Consider the following 18684-nt stretch of genomic DNA (forward strand, 5'->3'; position numbering starts at 1 on the left):
TGTTTATATACGCCCATTACTGTGCTTTGACTTGACCCACATATTGAAAAGTGTTGGTTAATATGGGCACAATAATCACTGTGGTAAATAACTGATTAGACAGCTCTAATATTGACTTATATAAATGTGTTCCTTTGGGGTAAGGGGCTGCGATGATCAAGATTCCAAGCGGAGAAATACTTCATACAATATGCCAGTATTTACAAATGCCAACTGTATTACTCTGCATCTGTAGGCTAGGCCCTCTAATATAAAGAACGGATACCACAACTGAATCTGAAGACTGGTTTCTATGGATCAGCTCCCCCTTTTGTAAACTTCTGTTGTGACTCACCTTACTTAAAACACAGCTGCCTTTTCCAATTGCAATATTCTATCTGTGGATAACTACTGTTGAGCATATCTGTTGAGTATATAATGAAAAACTGGCTATTCTGGGCTGCATGCAATTGCTTTTCCTTAGGCCTGATCAGTGAGAAATTAGTAAAATAGTTAACATGCTCTGTTCTCAGTCTGACCTAGTTCTCATGCCAACAGATTCTAGGTGATAAAAATTGAATGTGAAATATTAAAACTGTTTATGTGGCTGCAAGATTATCTCTTATATAAACACCTCCTATAAAAGTTTTGTTTGTTTCTTAAGAAACTAAACACACTCCCTCCAAGATCCAGAATTAAGAAAGAGGTATGATGCTCTCACTTGAAAGCATCAGTCCCACCTCACGCTGTCGCTTTGCACAGTTCACAGCAATCACACCAAACTCAGACTACCTCCATGTACTTGTACAACGCTAATTTGAAACTACTCTTCCTTGAAAAGACCACCACCTAGAATTCAGCTTTGGAAAACGCCACATAAAAGAACAAACGCTTCACTTGACATTTTGCGTTACAACTCGCGTGCATGTGATCTCACGGGTGTTATCTTAACGGATTTGAAGTCGGTAAGGTGTTTGGCTTTTCAGATGTCAGAAACTGGCTTTGATTACTGGAGTGGGTGACATGGCCGTCTTCTCAGGGCTGGAAACTCCCTTTACTGTACCCCTCCGGGGCCCCTGCCCTGCGGGGCTGGAATGCTTGAAGACGGGTACCTTGTTTTAGCAGCCTGGACGGCCGCGGGGTCCCGCAGGCTCCGCTCCCAGGGCAGGCCCCCACACAGGCAGCGCAGCAGGCAGTAGCCGAGGGTCTCCAGGTCGCTCCGTCTGGACAGGGCTGGAGGAGGAAGAAGCACTGACAGAGAAACCCGCGGGACAAGCAAGTTTTGAGACCTAGGGAAATTGTCGAATGAACTCTGAAAAAGCCAAATGGGCAAATGTGTTTTGTTTGTTCAGCTGGATGAAAACGTAAACGCCCGGGCTTTTGGCCACAGTCCACAGACAGGCAGTGACTTGTGGCTGTTGAAAGTAAGGGTCAGTTTCCTCACCTCCTCCAACTCCATCCTTCCTTCGTCTGGCCTGTCACATGAACTCGATCTCCATGGCCTCTGACATGATCCAGACAACCCATAACCTGGCACCAACACTTTCTCCAAGAGCCAAGCAGTAAAACAAAGAAATAAATGTCTGCGGCTAAATTGCTAACATATGTTCCAGGAAGTCCGTGGGGTCTGCACTGGTCATGCGGAGACCCTCGGAGTGCAGACTAAACATTGATGGCCTTTCCTGCTCCAGTCCCGTGAGGAGCACTGGAAGCTGGAAGAATATGACAAAACTGCCATCTAGTGTGCAGGATGGAAACACAGGCCTGTGTGAGGATTTTGCAATTAAATACAAGTACAGGATAAAAAACGCCTACTGTTTCGGGCACGCGGTTCTAAAATTTTACAAATATTTTTAGATATAAGCAGTGCTAAGCTAAAATTCTGGTCAAATAGCCTGAATAGAAAAATGTAACCAGGAGGCGATGGGTGTGCAGAGGTTCCTGGACATAGATTTGGAAGCCACACCGAGGCTTTCAGAATTGAAAGTGGAATGGCTTTTCATCAAAAAAACACAGAAGAACATTTTTAGACCACTGCAGATATCATTTATACCAGACTATTAAATGCTGTAGACTAATTTTATCATGTTTGTGTTTTTTTTAAAGTGTCTTATTTGAAAAGACAATGAAATCTGATGTAAGTCAAAATAGAACTAACGATTACAGCGTTAACAAGATCCCACAAAATAAACTCATTTTTTTATAACCATTCCAAATTGTTATAAAACAATAGGCCAGTATTTACATTTCTGCCATTACTTGAATGTTCATCTGTGGAGGGATATAAAACCTCCTAAGTGCAATATGTGGCTGTTAAACCCGCTGTAAACAGGTATCCTATTTTATTATCTTTCATTAAATAAACTCTGAAAAGTCAGTCAGTACACTTAGTTTTTAATTTAAAAAGTCACCTACAAAGAAGAATGCCATGAGCACATCATAACTACTTTTGATTACCACACGTAAGTTATTATAAAAGCAGAAGACAAGATTAGCTGTTACACAGAGTCTGTCTTAACTGCTATTAGAGTATTGGATTATTAAAGGCCCTTCAATCTAGCAGAATGCTACAGTCCCATGGGCACTGTTTACTTTCTTCACAAGCTTCGACAATGTCCTAATGCAAGACTTGGCTCTCCTATTAGAATAAAAACACAATCTCTGCCATGCTGTTTGGTACTGATTTCTTCAGTAATAAATCTCCCGCTAATAATGGAATGGTTCCATTTGTACAGATGTGTGCACAAGTCCCTTTTCCATTATGGCAATTCCTGATTACCACCACTTAAAAAAAATCACATCCTCTAATTTAAAAAAAAAAATCATATTCTGACACCTGTTTGGACAACACAGGCTACACACGAGGTCCTTTGAGGAAAAATAATCAGAATTAAAATGGAATAAACCTTCCCAGTCACTTCCCCCCTCCTCCAACGGAGGGATGAATTAATATGAAGCTCTAAGTAAAGACAAGTCATTTAGATTTCTGAAGCCAATCTTTCATAAACTGGTCTTCATTTGAAATAGCCCCTTGAGAGTTAACTTTACTTGACTATTATAGCTTGGTCTTACCTAATTAATATACATTATCACATTTATCAACCTTTATTTTCTTTTATTACTCATATACATTGATAACCATGGTTAGGTAAATGTTTTACTACTATTGCCACTAAAATATATGCAATGTTAGGGGAAAAAAAAATCCTATAGTCACTCTTTCCCACCAGTAAAGAGACACCTCTCCCTCAAATTCCCTCCCAGAGAAACAAATTGCAAAGTTCTATGTGTTTTAATGAAGTTCAACCCCAAGACTCTACCAGTGATTAAGTCTTCTTTCCATCTACTACACAGAGAAGAGTCATTTTTTTTTAAGGTTTTATTTATTTATTTGACAGAGAAAGAGAGAGTGCACAAGTAGGCAGAGAGGCAGACAGAGAGGCAGGCAGGGAGGCAGGCAGGCAGAGGGAGAGGGAGAAGCAGACTCCCCGCCGAGCAGGGAGCCCGACGCGGGGCTCGATCCCAGGACCCTGGGACCAGGACCTGAGCCGAAGGCAGACACTTAACCGACTGAGCCACCCAGGTGCCCCAGAAGAGTCATTTTAATACCTGTTAAATTAAAAATAAATATTCAAGATGGCAACATTAACATCTATGTTTATGTGTAATTAACACAATGAATTGATCATATATCTTTGACTTTAAAAATACGTCATCAAAATACAGATGACAAGACAAAAGCATAGTAATTACAGAAGCCAGGAACTGGGTACTTGGATATGTATTATACTAGTCTATTATTTCCTGTGCATCTGAAAAAAATTAAATAAAATGCTGAAAATAAAAAAATAAGAATTGATATTTGAAGAGAACTATTAATATCTAACTATAAAAATCTTTTTAATTTGAAAGTTGAAATATATTATGAACTGTTTTGTTTCTACAGAATTTGGTCTCTGTATAATTTATTATAATACATAAAGTTCTTCAGTTGAATTTGATAATGTAATCATTAACAGTAGTATATTTTCATGTAGATTTCCTAAAAAACCAAACTTTTACTTATGATGCTACTGTTTAGAAATGTGGCAAGATTTAGTTATTAATACTTTGCCTCTACATTCCCTTGTTAGTTTTAAAATATAATTTAGCATCTAGCATTTATTTAGCTTATTAATATGGAGCAATGCAAATGACTCTTCATTGAAAGCCTGTTGTGTTCTCAATTGCTTAACATTTTCTAAATTATAAAGTACTGTCAAGAGTAACAAGAGTGGGCGCCTGGGTGGCTCAGTTGGTTAAGCGACTGCCTTCGGCTCAGGTCATGATCCTGGAGTCCCGGGATCGAGTCCCGCATCGGGCTCCCTGCTCAGCAGGGAGTCTGCTTCTCCCTCTGACCCTCTTCCCTCTCGTACTCTCTCTCTCTCATTCTCTCTCTCTCTCAAATAAATAAATAAAATCTTAAAAAAAAAAAAAAAAGAGTAACAAGAGTTACAAAAAAAAAAGGCATGGGTGGGAACTTGAATTCTACCTCATTAGAAAGCAGATTCCAGGAACAGTGGATACTAGAGTGCTTAATTAAAATAAAAACAATTGATATGATTTATGGATCTGCTATTGTGCCAGACACTCTAACTGCTTTTATATTCTCTCACTTAATCATTCTAACAATAATATAAAGTACTATTTAAGCCTGTTGATAAGAAAATAAGAAGCTCAGAGAAGTTAAGCAACTTGTTAACTATCACAAAGCAAAAATTGACAGAGCTCTGCATTGAAATGCAAATCTTTCAGAATCCAAAGCCCATACTCACTCTAACAACTACTTTGCCTCTCACATTAGTTTTAACACCATTCAAACCACATTACATATTCTATTTCTATAGTTAGGGGAGTATTTGAGGCAGGCATTTTAACTTAAAACACCAAAAGACATACTGATGCAAAGATGGTTGGCGAGGAATAAACAAGCAGCAGGTCCTGAGGTCTAAGGTGTAGCACTAACAAAATTTTCCATGCGGGGCACCTGGGTGGCTCAGATGGTTAGGTGTCTGCCTGTGGCTCAGGTCATGATCTCCAGGTCCTGGGTCCGAGCCCTGTGTTGGGCTCCCAGCTCAGCGGGAAGTCTGCTTCTCCCTCTGCTTCTCCCCCTGCTTGTGCTCTCTCTCTCAAATGAATAAATAAAATCTTTTAAATAAAAGTTTCCATGCAACTATCCTTTTATGAGACGGTTTCTTTCAAACTATTTCACTGTGATGAAGTGTGTCTAGTAAAAACATTACTTTATACAGTGTTTCGATGGTCCTTCCCAGCTGGTAGGAGAACAAGAGAAGATAACTTAGAGAATTGGTCCTTATTCTAAAGACAAACTGGAGTAAAAATATCTGGGACCAACTCACCAAATGGAATGTAACAGGAACGGGGGGGGGGGGCAGAAAGTATAAGTGTTAATCCCAAAATGGATCTGATTATTTGCCTGAAATGCTTTCTGTTTAGTTTTATTTTTTTATATAGAGTAACATGAAGTATGAAGTATGAAGAAAAACAGGATTTGGTAGGAAATAATACAGTGAACTTGAAAACTTCTGCCTTAAGCAGACAGGGTTGAAATGCCCAAAATACTAGTTTATATGCTCTGAAATGACCTAAGAAAGGAGAAAACATCTGAATAAGATGCTCACCTGAAGAAGTGAATGGTGACTATCTGCAGATCAAATTTGGAGTTTATTCTTTCATTCCCAACTAGTAACCTTTGTGATTGTATTTTGTCACTTCAGATGTATAAAAAGCTGAAAAATTTCATGGTGGCCATGATTTATTGCAATTTCGAAAAGGGTATTAGGAAAGCAGAATGCAATATGTCACATTTCAAATAAAACATTTAAACTCAGGTCTCTTACTTTTTAGTACCTTTAAGATTTTAAACCTTAGTTTTTTTTTTTTTTTTAATGAAACACTACTGTGTGAGGTTTAGGTAAAGTTATTCAACAGAGCAAAGATGTTTTTGTTTTGTTTTGTTTATTTTTATTTTTATTTTACCCATCCCTCCCCACCTCCCCTCTGGTAACCATCAGTTTGTTCTCTAGAGTTAAGAGTCTGTTTCTTGGTTTGCCTCCTTTTCTGGTTTTGTTTGTTTTTTTCCCTTTGCTTATTTTGTTTCTTAAATTCCACAAATGTATCTTACATTTGGCCAATGTGTATTACTAACCCAACCAAATAGTTCAAAAGACCTACATTAAGGCTTTAAAAGTCATGGCTAAATGTCAAAATTGGGTTATGCCATGTAGAATGAAGAGTGTCTTCATTATTTTTTATTTATACATCGACCAAAGACGATAGGAGTAAATTTACCTAAAAACAGAAATCAATGGTTTGCTTTTCTGACTACTACTAACAGGATCCAAGCTTAATACCTTAATATCATAATTGAAAAATGGGTTCCCTTTTTTGAATTATTGTTGAGGAGATAAATATTGTGTAAACCGTATCATTTCCTCAAGTTTGGTAACATGAAAATACACTCTCAGTTTATTTCACATACATTTTGTAAGTTGGAGTGCTAGATTAGAGTGAAAGGGAACTGTGCAAAAAATAACACAAGACTTGGATTTCATCTACCGTAGCAATTGGCAAAAATAAAAAAGTATATGTCTCTTTCCTTGATACTGAATATATTACACAAACAAATGGACATTTAAAATGCAATTTAGATATCATATTTTATGGTCATCAATGATGTCAAATTAAAACAGGTATTATACACTCAATGCAGAGGTCTGAAGTATTTAAAAAAGCTCAATATGTTAAACGCAGTATATCTCTAGAGAAATTAGGTATTGACTGCATGCCTCAGTGAGTAGAAAAATCTACAAAAATCCATACCACACATTGATCCAAATATTGCTTTTTAACATTGCTAAGAATGTAACAAATTTTAAAATAGTATATTTGACACAGATATAATTCTCTTTAATTATCAGGCAACAAGCCCAAAATATGTCAATGTTTATACATGTTAGTTTTTATGAAGAAGAAAAAATTAATAATAGAAGAGAGAGATAAACCCAATGTATATTCCTCTAATTTTACACTAAATGAAGCATTTCAGCCACTCAGAAAATACCTTGAGGTCATACAAGAGAATTGAGTTTGGAAGAATAACTGCAATTTTTAAAATGCACACAGATCTCCATAGATGTATGGCGGTCCCGGGAATGTTCGCCCCCCTATCCAGCCATCTCTATATATCTCAAGTCATATTTTTTGGTTTATAATAATACAAACTACCTTCCTTTTACAGAAAGTTGAACTAGAAAATGCTTAGGTGAAACTGCTGGTTGGCACCTTATAAAAACTCCTTCATTAGAAAAACCCGGTTTCTGAGTACCCACTACAACAAGTAAGAGAGACCAGATAGTCTGATCGGGTTAACGGTCTCTGTTAAGTGGCTAATTCATAAGGCAGTTTTACACTGAATCTTGAAGATTTCCCTGGGCATGACCAGCCACAGATATACCTGACATACAGCAAATGCGTTGACAACTGGAGGTTCTATTTCCTAGAGATAACTTGTTTTGCTCTTTATGTTTTCCTTCGCAGTATCTTTCTCAGTATTTATTTGATCTCATAGCTGGACTGGTAGAGAAAAGATTTTTCTGAGATTAAACTACATAGTGACTGTACTGAAGGTAAACACATGAATATTTATGAATCTGACCTTCCACATTTAACTACAGGATTTATGGCCCTGTTTATTCTGGTTTCTAGATATGACTAAATGATTATTTCATTTCTAATAAATTCCTAAAGTAAAATGTTTTATTTTGGAAGATTAAATGCAAAATGTTAGGAATGAATGGTATTCAAACATTTGAGGATATCAAACCCTTTACTTTATATACCAGACTGAAACTGCATATTAAAATTTCAGCAAATATATATATTTATATGTATTTATGTATGCATGTGTGTATATATGCATGTATGTATTTATGTGTACACAGTGGACCCCTGAACAACACAGATTTGAACTGCATGGGTCCACTTATATGCAGATTATTTTACAGTATAGTACTATAAATGTATTTTCTCTTCCTTATGATTTTCTTAGTAACATTTTCTTTCTCTAGCTTACTTTATTGTAAGAATATGGTATGTTATACATATAACATTAAAAAAAAATATGTGTTGGGTGCTTGGGTGGCTCAGTCGGTTAAGCATCTGCCTTCAATTCAGGTCATGGTCCCGGGGTCCTGGGATTGAGCCCCGCGTCTGGCTCCCTGGTCAACGGGGAGCCTGCTTCTCCCTCAGCCTGCAGCTCTCCCTGCTTGTGCTCTTTTTCTCTGTCAAATGAATAAATAAAATCTCTAAAAAAATATGTGTTAATCAACTATGTTACCTGGTAAGGAGTCTGCTTATCAGTAGGCTATCGGTGGTTAAGTTATGGGGGAATCAAAAGTTATACAGGGAGTTTTTTTGACTGCACAGAGCATCAGCATCCCTAACCCTCATGTTGTTCAAAGGCTAACTGTATATGTATGTATATCTACACAGATGTCTATATCTACATATATGTCCATGTAGATATAGATTCACCTAGAAGTTTAGTGTAAATTCTATTTTAAAGGCAGTAAGGGAATCTACTTTTTATAAGAATCCTGTGAAAACTATGATAAAAATGAATTATTCACCCCAGCATGTAACTTTCTAGCAAATACCAAAAATATGTAATATAGGGACTTTCCTAAACACTCCTCCCAGGGAAGTAATACCATCTTTCTACCATCATTCTCAGTTCAGTCTTCTCCCCAGAGACCTAGCATGGTGAAATCTACCCAACTCATCAACATGTGTTATTATTTAGGGAGGAAAAAACTTAAATGGATTACAGGATAAGAAACTGTTTAAATCGTTCATGAAGATAGCACAATGAAAACACTGCCCTAAACAATGGAATGATTGTAGAGGATGTTCATAATTACCATGGTCCAAACAGTGACCAACTAACATGTAACAACTCTATTTCCCACATTCTGCAATCACAGTTGTTTCTTAGCACTTTTAACAGTCAAAATCAGATAGCATCCATATGAGAGCTATCAGTTATAGAAATAAGTGGTCCCACCATAAGTTAACATCACTAACATAGTTGGACCAATGCTTAGGAATCTGTGTGATGAATTTCCAGTTATACCACTATGAAAAAAGTACTTCTGGGTTTGTGTAAACTCGTCCATACCAATAAATCTGCCAAAAATGAGGAACAAAATTCATTCGGAGTGAAAGAACTTCAAGTTGAAAAAAATGTATCAGTAGGCATTTGACTCTTACGTTTCTTAATTAAAGTCATGTCCCACTTATATCTTTAACTGCTCACTGACTCATTAACAATGTAAATGGTGAAAAATTACACAATATTAGTAAATTTCTTAGTCATCATTACTTTTCTAACTATCTTATTCTTGAAAAAAAATGCAGTGGTTTCTCTTACTCTGATCAGGAATATAAAAGGTAATTTCCATTTCAGAAAATTTAACCTATGATTCTTCCCGGAAGGAAGGTGTTCAACTGACACACTTGTTTCACTTTTCTCTGGCCTACCTTACACTGGTGTGGGTTTTAATTGCTGTGGAAAATTATCAAGACCCCTTACATTACATGGTCAATGGTCCTTTTAATAGAAAAGGCAATAATATACAGTTGTTTGTACCAACTAAAACTCACCAGAAAGTATCAGTTTACGGTAACAGTTCAACAGCCATTAACAAGTGCAAATGTCTAATTGCCTTTTAGTGACATGGGGTCCTTTCAAAGCTGTTTCTAAATTATTTGTATGGTTTAGCATATTTGAAAATATTTTTATAAATAAAGTTTACAAAGAATATAATTTTGAAAGGCAAACTTTTTCAATAATCACCATTTTTTCTTTACTAGCATAACATTAGAATTGACTTTTTGTCTTGCTGACAGAGCAACTAAGAAAGTACAGTGGCATTGACCATATTGATTGTGAACAAAGCAACCATCAGTGGGACTCTGCACCATATATTTTCAATATTGACCTCCTACTTCCTTTTCCATGGCTTTCTGGGTCGGCTATTGGATTTGGACTGCAGTGTAATAAACAGCTAAGGTTTAATTAATGGTAAATGAATACAAGACATAGGTTATGACTTTAACTAATTAGGGAATTGTTGAATTAAGTCTGCCTTGGAATGCAAGGCAGTACAATCAATATCCAATAAAAGGACTATGTATGTAATTTACCTGCAAATGTGTTTCCAATACCATCAAAGTGAGTTTAAATAAGTAAGATATATGAAAGGCGACTAGGAGAGATTCCACAAGTTAACACTTTATAGTTTCAGAAAAGATTTCCTTATTGTTGAGAGATGGTGTCTTCTAAAACTCTGATCAGGGCCTGGTGAAAAACAGGAATAATTCTTCCCATGTGCACCTTTACCAGATCTGTAATATTAGTGACAGAGTACAGATTCACTTGCTGACCTCCAAGTTTAACCTATACCAACTCGTGATTTCCTGCCCCAAATCAGCATCCAGTTTTGCTTACTTAACACCCTGTTGTGCCCTTCTCACTTGTCACAATCTCTGTCCCCTCCCCCTTGTAGACGAAATATTCATTGGCATATAAGAATTCACTACTTTTGATAAAAACCTTGTCAATGTTCTTAGTCTTCAAACTGACTATGCAAAGGCCATTACATGGGCCTTATTACTCTTTAATCATTCTTCTGAAATAAAATTAAGAAAAAGAAGAAAAGAAACCGACCTACTCCCTTGTGGGCATCCACGCTGGTAAACTCTATTGTCCCATTGTGGCCTTTTCTAGGGTTTTCCTGATACTGTTTGTGGTTCCCATTGGGACAATATCTGTAGCAAAGTCCATAATCTGCAAGATAAACCTGGAAGACATGAACAGAGAAATGAGTAATGCTTTTGTCCTCCGAAAATATAACCTTTATAATTAAGTCTTAAGAAACTGAGGGGTTAAGAACAGCCTCAGATCTACATTTTATTAAACCAAATGGCACCTTGGGATAAAATATATACAACTGGGGGCCACTACAACTAACTTTCCAGCTTAAATCCTGACTTCATCCTGGGCATATCTTGTTTCTGAGTTGACTGAGATTTTAGTCCTTTTTATTTTACTCCTAAGTTCCCTTCCCTCCAGGTAGGCATCTAGACATCATAAACTAAAATACGGTTTTTTTTTTTTTAAATCTGTATTCATACAGCTTATGAGATCTGCCTTTTCTTATAACCCCTCCCTTAAACATAAACATGTTTCAAGCAGGGAGGGGAGAGGAGAGCAAACAATCTAAAAATATAAACCTGTTATAGGAAACGCCATTAACAGGAAGTATAAAAATAGTGAACAGACTATAAGAGGTAATGATTCTTAAAAAAAAAAAAAAAAACCCACCATGTTGCCTGTATTTAAGAATGGAACATCAATGCCGTACTTTTGGCCTTTCAGACCGATCCATATCATCACTGTTATCTTTGTAAGTCAGTCAGAATTGCAAGCACGGTCTCCAAACAGAATATAGATTGTTAAAAGTCAGATGGCAATTCAAGTGAATTTTTCTCAGATTACTTTTGGAGAGAGAAAGAAGGGGGAAGAAGTAGTTTTACAGATACAGCATGCCCTGAATAGGGAACTGATATGACTAGACATTCATCCGCACGTGTAGCCAGAATAGAGTAGTTCCCAACTATGTTACCATGCTCCTTCCAAAAAGAAAGCAGTTTAAAATTTTTAAATGTGTTGTTTCACATATATTTCCTTAAAATTGGGGGAGTGAGGCAACATTTCATGATACAGCTTCAAGACAATAGAGTATTGCCTACAACTTGCGCTTTAAAATATAACAGAAAATTTATTGTGATATTAATATTACAAGAAAATTTAGTATTAAACTCTAGTCTCTTTAAGTTTTTGGTTTTAGGATAGCCTAAGAAGGAGATAATTTGACCTTCAAAATATAAACAGCACAGAGTTTTCTTCATTTGATGGAGAATATAGCTTGCTAGAGTGTCTGGAAACATGATATTTCAGTTTTCTCTCTCTCGCCCACAGACACCATTTCTCAACATGGCCTCAGAAGTAGCCGATCCCTCTGCCCTAAATAACTAGACTCCAGGATCAGATGTGTAACTGGTTGCTTGCTTTCACTATTTATGATACACTTTATTTAGTTCAAGAACTAAATAGGCTTCACTTTGCAAAGTAGATATCCTGAAAATGTACATACTGGTAATTCAGCAAAAGGAAACATTTTAAATATGCTGGAGTAATTCACTACTTAAAAAAAAAGACCTATAGGCAAACCATAAGAGACTCTTAACTCTAGGGAACAAACTGAGGGTTGCTGGAGGGGAGGCAGCTGGGGGGATCCGGTAACTGGGTGATGGGCATTAAGGAGGGCACTTAATGTAATGAGCACTGGGTCTTATATGCAACTGATGAAACACTAAATTCTCCCCCCAAAACTAATAATACTCTATATGTTAACTAAATTGAATTTAAATAAAAAAATTAAAAAAAATAAAAAAAACGACCTATCAAGAAGTTTTTCATGTAGTCATTAGTTAAAAAAAAAAAAATAGACCTAAAATTTATGGAGTGCCTAATATGCACCAGGCAGCATGCTAAGAGGTTTATATTCACTGATCGTCACAGAAATCCTGTAGGTAGGTACCATTATCTCCATTTTAGTCAAGCACAAACTGAAGCCTAGTGAGATTATGTGATTTGTGTAGTAAAATGGAGCCAGAGTCTGAAACTGGAGTCTTCACTCTCAATCACTGTCAAAGGGAAATTGCACTGGACAAGTTACACAGACAAGGAAGGCTTTATTCAAAGCTACTGAATAAGGGAGAGAGACCGCTGCAATTGGGTAAGAAGTCTGAACTCAACTCCGCTGAAATAAAACACGGGCAAGTTTTTAAGTGCAGGGGGTGAGCTAGTGAAATAACTGGAGAAGGTTAAGGGAAGGTTGGTCAGTGTGACTAGGTTCTCCATGTTGTTAACTGATGTGTAGACGCCAACCCTCCCTCAGGGTCAAGGGGATAAGGGCACATCTTTCTTAATGACTACATTTTAAAGGGATGGCTCCCAGGGCCTTGAAAAAGACATTCCTGGGTTGCAAAACGGGCAAGAGGCTGGGAAAAGATTTACATCTCAAAGGCACAGAGAAAGAACTTATAATTTCAAGTTTTCTAAGGTAAATGCTCTAAAAAAAAGGACAGGGGCCTATAATCCAGAAGAAAATTGTCTAAAGTTCAGTCAAGCTGAAGACACGAAGCTAATAATATAGTAAAGAAAACATATGCTAACCATTTGACTCAGAATACAGTAATTTATTTGAATAGTGCTGCAGTGGACATGTGGGTAAAGATACCTCTTTGAGATAATGATTTCATTTCCTTTGGATTTATACCCAGAAATGGATTGTTGGATCTTATGGTAGTTCTATTTTTAATTTCTTGAGGAACCTCCATATTGTTTTACAGGGTGGCTGCACCAGTTTGCATTCCCACCAACAGTGTACCAGGGTTCCCTTTTCTCTACATCCTCACCAACACTTGTTATCTCGTCTTTTTTGATAATAGCTTAACTGGTGTGAGTTGATATCATACTGTGGTTTTGGTTTGCATTTCTCTGATGATTCAGAGATCTTTTGTGGTTCCAAACAATTTTTAAAATTGTTTTCCTATTTCTGTGAGAAAGGCCACTGGAAATTTGATAAGGATTAAATTGAGCCCATTGATTGCTCTGGATAGTGTGCACATTTTCACAATTTTAATTCTTCCAACTCATCAGCATGGAATTTCTATTTATCTGTTTCTTCAATTTTTTTCATCAGTGTTTTATGGTACATAGGTCTTTCATGTTCTTCGTTAAATTTATTCCAAAATATTTCTTTTTGATGCTATTATAAATGGGATTATTTTAGTTTCTCTTTCAAATAGCTCATTGTTAGTGTATAGAAATGCAGCTGATCTTTGTATACTGATTTTGTATCCTGCAACTTTACTGAATTCATTTATCAGTTCTAGTAGTTTTTTGGTGGAGTCTAGGGTTTTCTCTATAATAATATCATGTCATCCACAGAGACAATTTTAGTTCTTCCTTTCCAATGTGGATGACTATTTTTCTTGCCTAAATGCTCTGGGTCGGACTTCCAGTACTATATTTGTTCAGTACTATACTTGTTCTGTGGCCTAACATATGATCTATTCTAGAGAATGTTCCATGTGTGCTTGAGAAGAATTCTGCTGCAGTTGGACGGAATGACCTGTATATGTTAGTCCCACCTGGTCCAACATGTAGTTTAAGCCCAGTGTTTCCTCATTGATTTTCATCTGAATGATCTATCCATTTTTGAAAATGGGGTATTGAGCCTCATATTATTGTACTGTTGTCTGTAGGTGGAGATTTATTTTATTATTATTTTTCAAAGATTTTATTTGACAGAGAGAGACACAGCGAGAGAGGGAACACAAGCGGGGGGCAGAGGGAGAGGGAGAAGCAGGCTTCCCGCCGAGCAGGGAGCCCAATGTGGGGCTCGATCCCAGGACCCTGGGATCATGACCTGAGCCGAAGGCAGACGCTTAATGACTGAGCCACCCAGGTGCCCCTGTAGGTGGAGATTTTAATCTGTTAATATATGCTTTATATATTTGGTGCTCCAATACTGGGTGCATAATCACTGATCTTAATACAGAGTCGTGGGCAGGATTCAAATAATCATGGAATGCTGTCAAACAAAGTGGTAGAACAAACACATGTCTATCCCCACCACCCAATATATAATCCCCGTTTTTTTAGTTTGTTTTTTATCTACTACTGCAGCATATGGTTTAAAATATTTATATTCTATGAGAACTGGCTAAATTCTCTAAAATCCTCATAAGTTTTACCACTAGCATCTATCAATATTATAGATCTTGACGCACTAATGAAAAAATTTAGGAGTGACTGAATTTGGTAAGTGGAGATTTTGGTATAAGCACAGTCAATAATTTGTCCCAAGTAATCAAAATGTCAATATTTGAATTTGATACAAATTAGGTCAAAGTGAGAGTTTCTATGAAGATATGGTAGTAGAAAAACGCAGTCTAGAATTCTGGAAGAACAATTCAAAGAAAGAAAAAAAAAAGACTGGGAAATATTGTCAAACAAGATAAGGAAGGAAGCAAAGGAAGAAAATTTGTTGAGGTTCTACTTAATGTGATAATCACTGGGCAAAGTACCTTTCACAAATTATGTCATTAAATCCACGCAACCTCCCAGCCAGGTAGCACTGGTCTCATTTTACATATGAGGAAGCCAAGCACCCCAGTTATTAAGTAGCTTGTCCAAGTAAGCGCTAGTAAAGGATGGAAACAGGATTCAATCTCATGCCAATATAACATGAAAGTCCATTCTCTCTTTTTTTAATAGAATATAGAACTTGGGGTTCAGTCCATTGCTGAAATTTTGTTGAAGTCAAAGATAAGTTTAGGCAAAACTTAATACAAACTAAGGTCTGCAGTCTAGGTCCTATTTTTGTGTGCCCTTGAGCTAAGAATGATTTTTACATTTTTACAGGATTATTAAAGAAAAGAAAGAAAAAAAAAAGAATATGCAACAGAGACCCATATGTGGCCCACAGAGCTCATAAAAGCCTGAAATATTTACTACCTGGCTCTTTACAGAAAAAGTTTGCCAACCCCTAATCTAAAATAAAACTTGCTTTCTAGTTAACTTTTTAAATATTCTCTTTTTTCTGTGAAATAAAAAATAACTAGTTAATATTTTTCATTTTAAGTATAAATATATATAATACCCCTAGTTTTAGACAAGCCTGTAGTGGGACAGTCCAAAGTACCAAGGTCAAGTAGGAAGTGATTATTTGCATTGTAATCATGCTAGGCATAGAAAAATGTAAATATCTAGCTTCCTAATGCATTTTAATTTTTTTAAGGATTTTATTTATTTGAGAGAGAGAGAGAGGGCATGAGAAGAGGTGAGGGGCAGAGGGAGAGAGAGAAGCAGACTCCCCACTGAGCGGGGAGCCCAGGGGCTCGATCCCAGGATCCTGAGATCATGCCCTGATCTGAAGGCAGATGCTTAACTGACTGAGCCACCCAGGTGCCCCTCCCTAATGCATTTTAAATGATTTTCTCTTCATGTGACTTTTCTGACTTTAGTAATCATTTCTTTTCTCCATGAGTAAAAGAAGAGCCCTGCCTGCCTCCCTTAGATCTTTCTATTCCACTGCACTACCTCTCACATTTCCACATGGAACTCCTTTTCTTCTCACCTTTCTTAGACATTACGTTTTATTGTAACTTCGTGAGGTGGGCAGGGAAGATGTGTCATTATTCACATTTAACAGATAAAAAATAATGTGTGACACTCAAATAATGCAAGTCACCCAATGCTAAGTCCAGCTTCTACAAAGAGTTTTGTTTCAGTGAGTTGCTCAGGCTCCCCAACTTCCCCACTCCAAAACAACCCACCTAATCTGAGCTAAGGTTTACATGGACATTTGACTTTATTATTTTACTACTGAAAGGGTAGTGTGGCAGCCACTGAGGGTCCAATCCCATCCAGAAAGAACCAACCTTTCACCTATGAGGACGGCAGTAAGCTGACGATCTCAAGCGACAAGGGCCATCAGGAACAGGGCCATCAGGAACTACTATGGCATGCGAGTCAAGGCCATGCTCTTCCTAGGCTGCACCTGTCAAACAATGGTCATGGTGGGGGTACTGCGTGGCCATTGCTCCCCAAGGGGCTCTTCCAATAGGTTCTCTCTGCTCTGATGCTCCCGGTCAGAGCTGTATCACGGTCCGAGTTCTCCCAGCTCGACCCTGCCTGTCCCCTTGCCAGTCACAGGGGTCATATCAACATCCTACTCTCAAAGCTTTCCTTGGCCAATCTTGCTTTTTCTCTTTTTTTCTTCATAGATAATATACTTGCTTCCCCCATTAAGACCTTGCACTCCTAATTCTATCTCAGCAGTGGCCCTCCAAGAACTGGACTTGGCACAGGTGGTGGGTAAATCATAGCCTTCGTTAAAAGCACTAAACAAATAAAGATGAAAACAATTAGACTTTGATGCCCGTGAGGAACGCAACTTTCCTATACTGAACGGACTCTCTCAAACATTCTTCCCCTTTTACTAACCAGATCTGCACCCATATATGCCATATTCTCAAGTTCTGCACTTAGTTAAACCTTTACTTCCCATTGCCTTTGTTTCCTAATGTGGGAAGGCTCTTACACTGCTTTATTTTTCCAAATGGATAGGTACAACCAATGATTACAGAACACCCTGTGGTAAGTCCTCTTTACAGTGAATTGAGTGGGAAAGGCCTTCATCTTCAACCCAGCATCCCTCTAGGGATGCCCAAAGTGCTCTTCTCTACCTCCTACCAAAGCCCTGGATTCACACTTCACAATTCCTGGGTTCACCACTCTCCCCTGAATCCTATTCTGGTATGTACATTCCTTTAACCACAAAGCAACTTACTGGGTTTTCATTTATGTCCATGGATTTACTATTTAAAAATGTATAGCATTATTTAGCTTTTCTTTTCTTTTTTTGGGGGGGGGCAAAGGGAGGGAGAGAGGGAGAGAGGGAGAGAGGGAGAGAGGGAGAGAGGGAGAGAGGGAGAGAGGGAGAGAGGGAGAGAGGGAGAGGGAGGGAGGGAGAGAGAGAGAGAGAGAGAGAGAGAGAGAGAGAGAGAGAGAGAGAGAGAGAATCTTAAGCAGCTCCGTGCCCAGCACAGAGCCCGATGCTGGACTTGATCTCACAACCTTGAGATCATGACCTGAGCCAAAATCAAGAATTGAGTGCTTAACCAACTGAGCTACCCGGGCACCCCTAGTTCTTCTTTTATTTAAGCCCTGGCTCCATATTTATAGGCTGTTAGCTCTGAGGGGCCAAGCGGCCAGGATAATTTTGTACACATCTTCGTATCTGTGACAGCACCTACTCTTCAGGCCTTCTACACAGGCTTAAATAAATTTTTATTGATTTGACTTGATGGTAATAATTGGAAAAACTGAAGTAAATTCTTTCAATAGCTGCCTGAGTGCCAAGCATGGTAAACAACTGAGAACTGTATATTTACCAAAAAACAAAGAAAAAGAAAAATGAATGCATATTTATTGAATGCTCACCACGTGAAAGCATTAAGTGCTTTACAGAAGTCAAATCATTTAACCCTCATGACCCTAAAAGGAAGTTATTTTAAGATACCTTGAGGATGAGAAAATAGAATGAGTCGAGTTAGGCATCCTGTGCAAAACAAACTTAGAGCAAGAGGCAAAGTTGAAAGTGAACCTGAATCAGTCTGATCAGAGGCTGTTTTCCCTGTCTCACTTAGAGGAGAGATGATATAGGCACATCTACAGGTCCTACGATAACTTTTACTGTGAGAAAAGTCTAGCAGATTTAAATTTGGTAGTACTTTAGAGCAAGGGGAGTTTATTTCTAATTGAGAAAGAAACATTTGAGTCGGGTCTTGACAAATACCTAAGATTTCCACAAACGAGGATAGGGAAAAAGAAGTAACCCAAGAAGGAAAACCAGAGCACAGGTCGGTGTAGGTTGGTAGTGCAGAGGTTACTGGAAATACAACACAAGCCAGAAAAACTGGTTAGCAGAAAGCTTCTAAAACCAT

At 37.7% G+C, this 18684-nt stretch overlaps 1 protein-coding gene across 3 annotated transcripts in view; it reads right to left on the reverse strand.

Moving 5' to 3' along the window:
* VRK2 (VRK serine/threonine kinase 2) overlaps positions 1-18684 on the reverse strand; it is a 117985-nt gene that overhangs the window by 27189 nt on the left and 72112 nt on the right. For 2 of the 3 annotated variants that reach the window (XM_028089960.2, XM_028089962.2), the window contains exons 8-9: positions 10769-10901; positions 1092-1230 (exon numbers count right to left, since the gene is read on the reverse strand). In XM_028089960.2, coding sequence (XP_027945761.1) covers positions 1092-1230; positions 10769-10901 — 272 coding nt within the window. The remainder of the gene's footprint in view (positions 1-1091; positions 1231-10768; positions 10902-18684) is intronic. The other variant, XM_028089963.2, reaches the window with a different exon arrangement.

Source organism: Eumetopias jubatus, unplaced genomic scaffold (genome assembly GCF_037043125.1).
Source record: "Eumetopias jubatus isolate StellerSeaLion01/CBP00866 unplaced genomic scaffold, mEumJub1_p1.0 scaffold_9, whole genome shotgun sequence".
NCBI classification, from domain to species: domain Eukaryota; kingdom Metazoa; phylum Chordata; class Mammalia; order Carnivora; family Otariidae; genus Eumetopias; species Eumetopias jubatus.